The 10,554-nt window shown below is 43.8% G+C and overlaps 1 protein-coding gene across 1 annotated transcript in view; it reads left to right on the forward strand.

Moving 5' to 3' along the window:
- spire2 (spire-type actin nucleation factor 2) overlaps window positions 1-10,296 on the forward strand; it is a 28,082-nt gene extending 17,786 nt beyond the window's left edge. Inside the window, exons 9-14 of the mRNA XM_034879801.1 lie at window positions 2,323-2,578; window positions 3,227-3,364; window positions 3,628-3,695; window positions 4,414-4,441; window positions 6,638-6,735; window positions 8,800-10,296. Of these exons, the coding sequence (XP_034735692.1) occupies window positions 2,323-2,578; window positions 3,227-3,364; window positions 3,628-3,695; window positions 4,414-4,441; window positions 6,638-6,735; window positions 8,800-9,211 (1,000 nt within the window). The 3' untranslated portion in view covers window positions 9,212-10,296. The remainder of the gene's footprint in view (window positions 1-2,322; window positions 2,579-3,226; window positions 3,365-3,627; window positions 3,696-4,413; window positions 4,442-6,637; window positions 6,736-8,799) is intronic.
- Window positions 10,297-10,554: the final 258 nt, after the last annotated feature.

The raw sequence follows: 10,554 nt of genomic DNA on the forward strand, positions 1-10,554 counted from the left end.
GTGTGCATTTATAAAACAATGGCATATATATATATATATATATATATGCCATTGTTTTCTAAATGTGATTCTCTCATATAATTTGCTCCTTTCTTGTTTTTTAGTTCCTGTAGTGTAACAGTACAGTCATAATGTATTGCCTGTGAGAGCCAAAAATTGAAGAAGTTGAAAATGTAGAATTTTTGTATTCCCACACACGTTCAGTCGTCCCCTGCAGAAGTTCTTCTTCCTGTGTGCTCTGGCTCAGAATAGCCTCTTGTGTCCAGAGTGAATGGGAATTAGTCGTTGCTATTGTTATAATCTCTCGTTTTTTACTTGAGGTCTCTTCCATTAACCGTGGAGAGTCCGACCTGCTGGTCTGATCTGCTGTGCATTGCACAGTTACAGCTTATGTGTGGGAATAAGGGAAAATGTTTTGCCAAAAGGAAGGGACTGTCTAACAGCAAGGAGAAAATATTCTAAACATAGCCTACACTAATAAATCTAGATGCTTTGTCTAAAACCCGTCCAGCTGCAGCCTCCGTCCACAGCGGGACATTGCTTAGCTTTGGGTCAGTACTCCTGCCTGCTTCTCCAAACCGGGGGCGAGCTGACCTCCATCTGCTGTAGCTGACACACTGATTATGGAGAAGTAGCTCATACAACCCCACTTCTAAAAATCCAAACTATCCCTTTTCATCCCAACTACCTACTGCAGCCCCTTTTGATTGGTTAGATTATCTTTTTGGCTAAAAGAAGGGATCATTTGCTGTAGAGTTTGCTAGCAATGTAAACCAGCAGCCTCTCGGCCCTCTGTGGCAGATGATTCACACTCGCTGCTGTTTGCAGTCTCCTCCTGCACAAGGAGACACACTGCCAGTTCCACTGCAGCCCAGTCTGTGGGGATTTAGATTTTACGTATAAATTAGCCATAAACTGACTTTAAACCCAAGCCAACAAACGATTTATCTGAGTGCATTTTGATCATCCATGTATCAGCCTTACAACCTTTTTAAAGTTCCCAGCTCCTCTGCTGTCAGGCCTGAAAGGAGAAGGTCATGACAAACCCTAACAACTACTTCTGTTCTTTCCATATCCCTTGTAACTGTAAAGTATATATTTGATTGGAAGTAAAATGTTTTTAAAGCTTTCATTCCAAACAAAGAGGCAGTAAAATGATTCACTTTTTGTGGTGACATCCGGTTCCCACTGCCTCCAATCTATCCTCAGTAATTTAATGAGGTTAGTGCTTGAGGTATAACTGTTACCTCACTGAAATAAGAGCTGAATAACGGGTCAGCTCGTGGTGCTGAAGTCCTGACGGCCCTTGCTGACACGGAGTTGCCCTGTATTACATCTGCCTGACGAAGCTGTTGTAATGAATTCTAATCAAATCTAAAATGTGCTGATAAAGTCTGAGTGAAGGATGGGAGCAGCTAATGGCTTTGAATTGTGTGCTGCACGTAAGCCACAGGGAGGATGTTATCCGCATTTGTGCATTAGCAGCCTGGCCGTCCATATCCAGAGGTAATTGTTTGAAAAAACTTGACCTGAATCCATTCTCGTCAGTAAATGGCTGAAAGCCGATCCACGCCGCCGCTGCACGCCACAAGCTTTAGACGAGAAGAATTAGGGCTGCACAGTGAGAGGAAGGCACAACGCTGTTGAATACGGCGTTAACGATATTACTTACAATAAATTAACCGATATGCATACGTACTCACTTCTGCATTTCTGCTGCTTTCACTATTCAGCTAAAATAAAACACATTTATTACAATTATAAGGAAATAATTTCCGACATTGTTTTATTGATCAAATTGAACATGTGTATTTACTGCGGCAGTTGATATCATGATGACAATAAAAAAACGAAATGTTGTGCAGCACTTAGAAGAATAATGGATTGTATTATGTAGTAACTTGGATCTACCAACATGGGGCTCTCCGGTCTTAAGCCCCCGCTGTCACTGGCAGCTGATCCACATTATTTGTACTGCTGATGTTTACCGGCCTGTCCCGGCCTTCCTCGCTCTCTGTTTACTTTCTATTAGAGCCAAATTGACACCTTCCATTTGCAGGGGTTGAAGAGGCACCCAGTTCCAGCTGTGTGTGGTCTACTTTTAACCCCCTCCCGCCATCCGTTGACTGAGCCTCTCCTGAGCTCCCCTTTTGTAGCCCAGCGGCTGAGCACACCTCTGACTGGGATCTAAGTTACAGATGCAGCAGCACGGGCTGAATCACTGCACTGGAGTCCGAGGATTAAGACATGCCAGTGGTTGAGGGACGGGCCCTCCGACAGGCTGAGCTCTGAGAGGAGCTGAGTGGAAGAGGCTGAGCTGTAATTCATGGACTTGTTAGACTGGGATTTGTGTCCCCATTTATCTGCTTGTAATTACTTCCCCCTGTCAAACTCTCATTGTTTCCACTCTGTCTCTTTCACTTTTCATCCATCCATCCCCCCCACCCCAGCTTCTCTCCCAGTTCACGGCTGGGTGCCGCCCTCACCGGCCCGCCTGTCTCTGAGTTCAGTGGACGAGACCACAGAGGGATCAGAGGCGGCGTCGGCCTCCAGAGCTGGAGACGAGCACCAGTGGATGGTGAGTTGGAATCGCAGTCCTTGGCTTCATGTGACGCCTCAGTGCTCCCGCTGGTACTGACGATGCAAACAACTGCAAAGTGATTCATCCCATCAAGTCAGTGTGAGCTGTTACTGAGTCCTGAGCGGGGTTTTTTTTTTTGGGGGGGGGGGCTTAAAGAGAAAGATGATTGAATATAGGTATATTCAGACAGACAGTATGAGAAAAATGTTTTTTGAATAATCAGGCATGTTAACAACGGTGACATATAATCACCTTGTAAACTTATTTATTGTTAAGTTAACTAACAGTTGCCTAGTTACACATGCAGTAGACACAGAGAAACATCAGCATTCATTTGTGCAGCCATGTGTTTATGAAATCAATAATTATTGCTTTCCATTTCTTAAGCGTCCAAATTCTGTGTTAAATATGTGCAGTGCAGGGGGCGCCCTGGCAGCTCACCTGGTAGAACGTGCACCCAATGCAGTCCAGGATAGAATGTCCTCAAACAGGCTCACGGTGGAACAAAGAAAGTAGTGTTCATAACACGGAGACTCACTTTTGCAATGTTTTATCTATAGTCCATCTATAGTAAATCTATCGATCTACTGCTCACTATTGAGTGGACTGATGGACGGATCTCCTCTCTTCTTCCGCTGTGTTCAGGAGGAGTTCAGCCACCCTGTGGAGAGTCTCGCACTAACAGTGGATGAGGTCATCAACGTGCGCAGAGTGCTAGTCAAAGCAGAGATGGAGAAGTTTCTTCAGAATAAAGAGCTCTACAGTAACTTGAAGAGAGGCAAGGTAGCGGAGCGCAGCTTCCCTCGATGCTATTTGTCACAGCAACTGACAGTACTGTACAGTTAATGGACTGTGTGTGTGTGTGTGTGTGTGTGTGTGTGTGTGTGTGTGTGTGTGTGTGTGTGTGTGTGTGTGTGTGTGTGTGTGTGTGTGTGTGTGTGTGTGTGTGTGTGTGTGTGTGTGTGTGTGTGTGTGTGTGTGTGTGTGTGTGTGTGTGTGTGTGTGTGTGTGTGTGTGTGTGTGTGTGTGTGTGTGTGTGTGTGTAGGTTTGCTGCTGCTGCAAAGTAAAATTCCCTCTCTTCTCATGGCCATCTACCTGCTTACTGTGTAAAAGGTATCAGAGAAAACTTTTCCTCTCACCTGTACGTGAAATTGTATCTTTAAATGCTACATGATGTTTGTTCCGAGGCCATAGCCAGGATTTTAGGTTATACTGGGTTCATAACTCAATCTTCTTCTTTTTTTTATTAATGGTTAATTACTGTTTATTCAACCTATTTTCCATCTATTTGTTTGTAAGTGACTGATGGGAACAACAATCTTTGACATTGGTCCAAGAATAGGTGCGCTCGCTGCAGTCGGCATTGTGCAGTTTGTATTTACGTTATAGAATATTAATCTGAGCCTGCGGCACCAAAAACAGAACTTGTAGTGGACGCTAAGTGATGAAGTACTTTGGCCCCATGGGGCTCCTTTGAACCCCGGTCAGCGGCTGCCGGTTACAGTGTTGACGCTGTTTAATACTGGACCAGTGTCGGAGGTTGTTGTTCCTATCAGTCACTTAGACATAAAATCATAGGAAAATACCGGCCATGGTGAAAAGAAAAAGATAGTTACCTTTTAAGCCCTTGTGGCCTGAAACCACAACAAGACATTTTTTCAACAAGCTTAATAGTAAAGCTAGTTATTATTAGTGGAAATGATCAACAGCCCAGTTAACCCCCGCCAATTAATCATGGTCATTTTGTGATAAAAGCTAGGAAAATTCATACTTCTATCCGTTTGACATTTAGGAATACAGGTGTATTGATTCCTACTTGTTTCTCTTACAGATCGGTCTGCGGCTCCTGCAGTGCAAAGGTAACTTCAAGGACTTCTAGTATGTGTCAGTGATGATGGCAATCAAGTGCTTTTAACTGTATGGTTCTGTGCTTATTTGGCTATTTAATGGCTTTGCAAAATTGTATATTGTACCATTTAACACATTATTTTAGCTTCGTACAAGGTGTAATTCCAGTGAAATGTAATCCCAGTGCACCGTGTAGTGCAGCGGCAGGTATTGCTGTTGACGTCATTTCTTCTGTTGTTCTTTTGTCGGTTTTTATCTGTTGCCTCAGTCCCAGCCCGTGTTGGATGTCTGGTTCTGTGCTCTGTAGGTTTGAGATTTAGGCTGTTTGTGTGTGTTTTTGTGGTGATAAATGATGTGTGTGCTGCTGTTTGTTGGGTGCTGTGACTCATTTGTGTTTTGTAACATTATTTAGTTGAAATACAGAGACTTTCCTCCCCCCCCAAAAACGACCCCATAGGTCATTTGTACAAGCCGTTTATAACGACCCAAAAGTAGGTTTATTGTGGCGGGTGGCGTAGTATAAAGGGACACAAAGTCCGTGTAGGGAGCAACCCTGTCACTGCCCGATCTGTACCTGAAACCAGATTTGGTCTACATGTCGTACTTCCTGGTCAGCACAACGTACTGTAGCTGGCTCTATAGCTGTACAACTAACAGCTAAACTACTTCAGACTCGCTCCACTCGGTTTGAACGCGGCTACTTGGTGCGTTGCTTAATCAATCAACGTTCAGAAAAAACAGAATGAAGAATGAAGCTGATGATGAAAGTATCTAAATATCTAGTTGCCCATGCGCAGTACCGGTCAGGCAGGATGTAGGGATTGGTATGAAAGCTCTCAGGATGAGCGCCGGGCTGTTTGACATGGTGGCCCTGTAATTCCATTTTGCGGGTCATTTGCGTGATGCTATTGGGCCCAAAATGCTTTTTCCCGTAGACTTGCATACTTTGTCAGAGACCTCTGTAACTCAGCGGATCATTTATTAATCTTACATCAACTTATCAGTGTGAAAACGTAAAGAGCCCTTATTTAATTCATTTTGGATTCTCTAAAAGCCGAGTCCGGAAGGATTTTCCTTCCACTGTTCATATGAATGAGCCTGAAACAGAGTGGTTGGGGGGGGGGTTTAAAAAATGAGCTGTGGAAGATCCATTTCATTTTCTACATGAAAGTCCATCTTTTTTGGTCTCATGCACCACTGAGCTGTAGACACTTCTTTTTATACATCCACGCTCTAGATACTACTCTATGCAAGTTACTCAGTGGTGCACTAAGCCCAAAATGTTTGACTTCGATGCGTAACATTACCCAGATCTTCACTTCAGCTTCAGCACTACTGGGCCCACAGTGCAGGCGCGTTAGAGAATATATCCAGAATATTATAATGCTCGCCTAGCTGCTAGTGTGGCACACCCTCAGACCGGGCTAGCTAGAGCGGGGCCCGAAGAGTTCACATAGATGCAGCAACATGTTGAGGAGACAGAATGCAGAATTAAAACATTACGTATGAACGACTAATTTGTCTTATTGTGAAAGGTCTTGCTCCAGTCTCGGCTTGTTCTGCCTGTGTTTTGGGATCGGACTGGGGATCCAACATGTACGGCTGAGCTGTAGCTATGGTTACCAGCTGAAATGTTTTTTGTTTTTTTTCATCACACTAGCTTGCTTGTCATGCCCCCCCCCCCCTTCTCTGATTCTGAGTGGCTAGCTAATCTTTTCCTAGGTACTGCGCATGTGCGACTCCCAACAAAAACATGTTTTTGGAAAAATCCAACAGTAAACCTATTCTGGTACAACCTCTAAATACAGTTCTGAACCTGAAAATGAGCAGAATATGAGGTCCGTTGAACTGCGACCATTACGTTGAGTTATGAGGACATGTGACCCCCTACCACCGGCCGGGGTACTAATTTAGGAAACACTGCTGCGAGTGGTATTGGAGGTTAGGACCAATGACCGATGTGGTCATATGGGTTGGAGGACCTGGTACATCTGTTTGATTAGTGATTAGATGTTAGTTTGTGACTGTGTGTACTTGCTGTGTAGATGTGGCCTTAGTTTTTGTGTATTTTGAAACCATAGGCTGTACTAAGAGACTCTCTAAATAACTTCATGAAAAACGGTTTTCTCTCCTCACATTAAAGCTCTCTTCCTCTTCTCTTTTCTCTGTCTCATTGTTTTCCTCCTGTGCCTCTTCTTGTGCTCCAGATGAAGATTCCCTCGAAGAAGATGGCCCATATTCCTGTGTACACTGTAGGCTTCCACAGCGCCCCGAAGAGCCATGGACACAAAAGCCAAGTGTATAAGTGAGTGTGCGTTTCTCTATATTCCCACCACAGAGAGTGTAAAGGCTCAATTATACTGTACTCCCAAACGGACAGCTGCGGATACCGCGGGCACCTACTTGTTCTATTTACTATATAATAACTATCCGCTCTGAGGCTTTGGGGGTTTTGGCCGCTTTTTTGAGGAAACAACATTCAAAAATTCTTCTGTGCAGGTGCATTGGAAAATAACATCAACTTGGTTTTTGGCCCTAAAATCTTTTAAGTGAAATAATCTCAAAAGTAAAAACCTTTTTTATTTAAACTGGCCACACCCTGTGACGAGGGGTCGCATAGCTTAGTTTTAAGAAATATCCCAATCTAAGCACCAGTTTGTCACAAGGTTTATTGATCACGTTCATACTCCTCAAGGTGCCCCCCTGGGCATGTTGCTGCCACCACCAAACTCCAACATTTCAGACATCATATCTCATAATCTAACAGACAAACTAGCACGTGCCGTGCCTAACGTCTGCATGTTGAAACCAGCTGATGGTTTGCTGCGACAAGCCCAGGTTAAATCTGCTCCAGTCTGCCCCCCCGTCAATCTGCTGATTGCTAACTTTGTCCAACCTAAGCGCCACCAGCCTCTGTGCTAACCTCAACCAATAGCAGATTGCCTACTCAATCCCCCCACCCCCCCACAATCCTTTTGTTATATAATCAGTGCAGTGCCTCTTCCGAGGCCATTATGTAATAATTACCCAGCTGTCATTAATATCTATAGAGGGACTGAAAGAGGGATGAAGTGAGAGCGCTAGACACTGAGATGGAATGAGAGTACCGTATGCAGGCCTGGTGTCGGGCTGGCTGGTGACACCTTTCATCACCACCCGGCCACAAATTGGATTTATAACCGCGAATGTTAGCGTTATTATAATCAGAATCTTTTCCTTAGTCGCTGCTGGTCCCATCCCAGTGCCTCATGTCTTTCTTTTTATTTCTTGCACAATTGATCATGTTGTGCGTTAATGTTAATAATCTTCAAAAGGTAAACATGAAAATGATCTAGCTTTATTTATTTTTTCCGCTGCTCAGCTCTAACAGTTTTTCTTTTTGAAAGTCAATCATAACTCAGTCATCATCACTTTTTGAAATGCTGCCACAAAAAAGATATTAACCCTCATGTATTCCTCGGGTCAAATCTGACAAATGTTTTAAGTTTTTTTTCTGTCAGAAAATATGGGATGTCGAAACTAGCGGCAAAAAAACAACAACAACAACAAAGTAACGGCAAAATGTCTGGAAAAGCAACAAACGATGAAAAGGAAGTCTAAAAAAACCGGAAAAAACGCCCTAAAATCTTTGGTCTACAGTAAGACAACACAAGCTTTAAATTACAAGTGGCACAATGCACTCAGTGAACAAAAGCACAGAGTGGGACTGTATGTTACAAGTGTAAAGAAATAAAAAAGTAACGGATAAATCTCCCATTGATGATCATCATAATCTCTCACAGGAAAATTCCTACATGCATGAAAAAGTTTGCATCATGCAGTTTTCCTTATTTAGTTTTAAATAAGTACAACATCTTTGTTAAACTGACCTTAACCTAACATTAAAATACTAAGATCTTAGGTAAAGGTTAAACCTTGAATTTGTTCATCGATGTCAGTCACAAAGACTGTAAACAGAACAACTCGAGGCTTGCACTACATACTCTAGATGTATTCTATTGTTCATACTTTTGTGTAAATAAGCAGAAGTGTGTATCTTTTTGGACACCCTAAGATGTAATTTTGTAATTTTGTTACAGAGCTGCCTCACTTTCTGTCCGTTTGTAGGTTCTGAACGTTGGTCGTACTACCGCATTGTATTGTGGGATACATATGGCGGGTCCAGTATTGCATACTGTAATATTTTACCGGAAATAGTATGCAATTCACATATTTTTATTTATTTTTTACTAAGATTTAGGACGAAAACAATCCCACATACAGTTTTATCTAATTAGCACGTTAGTATGGAATTTTGCACACAGCCATGACATTAATTGCTCCATCTTTGTATTCATATAACATGAGAAACGTCGGTGTCCCTCTGCAGGTCCCTGCGCTGCTTGTCCCGCCGCTCGGTGGAGGAGGAATTCCCCCACCTGTATGCCCACGGCTGCACGCTGCGGGACATCTGCGCCGAATGCACCAAATTCGTCGCCGACGTCATTTCCTCCAGCCGCCGGAGTCTGGACATCCTCAACAACACTCCCAAGAGGGAGGCCAAAGCTGCCGCCGCCCCCGCCCCCCAGAGACCACAGCTGCAACGCCAATCACACCTCGACACTTACACTGAGCCACATTCTCACCAACCTCACCCTCAGTATCACCCTCCACCTCACCCACCGTCCCAGTGTTGCCCCCAGCTCCTTCCCCAGACCCATCAGCAGCAGCGGCTTCACGCGCCCTCGCCACCTAATTCGCTGCAATCCCACACCAAGACAATCAACAATGCAAACCAATGAGTAGAATGAATGACTTTTTATCCGTTTCTGCCCACACACACACACACACACACACACACACACTCATAATGAGTTGTGCTCCTGCACTACATACACTGTGTACACACATAGGGAAAGTAGACTTCTTTAAGGCTTCACGTGGTGTATGCACATTAGTAATTGCCATGAAATTGGTTCAAATAAATATTAATACATAATCCAGGGAAGGTCCTTTTAAAGTCTTTTAAATATTGTTGGTGCTGGGTTGGAGCTTAAATTGCGTTATTTAATTGTTATGTTGATGTATAAACCTAAAGGTTTGTTCCCCACGGAGCTGTATGCAAACCTTTTTAATAAGAATCTAGCAACTCTAACCACAATCCCCTCATCCAATTCCTAACTACATTATCTTCCATCTCTCACCATCTCACCCAGCAGATGTGCTCACATGCACAGAACAGCGCACCCCCCCCCCCCCCCCCCCCCCCCCGCAAAAAGCACTACTTTATAGGTTTGAGTAAGAAGCAGTTCTGTCTGTATCGGCCTTATCTGCAGCACCATGACTCTGCTCCCTGACGCTCACAGCTGCTGGGAGGGGAAAGCATACGGGAGGCAAGGGAAAGGGGTGAAGTACCGGTGGTTAGGGGTAAACACTGTGAGAGAAGAAGGCGCAGGTGGTGTTGGGTGGGGGTATATTGAGGACAGGCATGTTAGCTCTCTATGGTTGCCTTGTTCTTGTCATGAATGTAACATAGGACAGAAACGGAAATGTAAAATGATAAGCTTGTACACATTGCATAATGACATTTTTTTTTTGTCATCCATAAAGGGACTTTTAACGGATGGCTTGCTGCATAACGAGGCTTCTGTTGCATTTTAGACGTGCTTTTAAAGTCCCAGGGACAGCTTGATGAGGTGTGCTGACAGTGACACTGTGAATGTATCGGTGGGGCTGAAGCTGCAGACTGATGCAGCAGCATGATGATGATGATGATGATGTTGTGAAGCTCCCGCCTCTCTCACTCCCCATGGACGCTTGCAAGCTGCTCTGGTTTTGTAAACACAAAGTAAACCTCAACTGCAATAAAACGGCGTGACAAACACGACCAAGTGCTCTGTGTGGGTTCTGCCTGCTGTGTTCAGCCTCACTGGGCACAGAGCTGCACTTCGCTAACAAATGGAAACTATTCTTTCTAAAAAGAAAAATCCCATTGGTAAAGATTAAATATGCAAAAGTAATAGCCAATGACCCCACTAGGGTGTAAGGTGATTAAAAGAGCATTTTGTTGGTACAGTGGGTACGGAAAGTATTCAGACCCCTTTAAATTTTTCACTCTTTGTTTCATTGCAGCCATTTTCCAAAA

This window comes from Etheostoma cragini, chromosome 8 (genome assembly GCF_013103735.1).
Source record: "Etheostoma cragini isolate CJK2018 chromosome 8, CSU_Ecrag_1.0, whole genome shotgun sequence".
NCBI lineage: Eukaryota > Metazoa > Chordata > Actinopteri > Perciformes > Percidae > Etheostoma > Etheostoma cragini.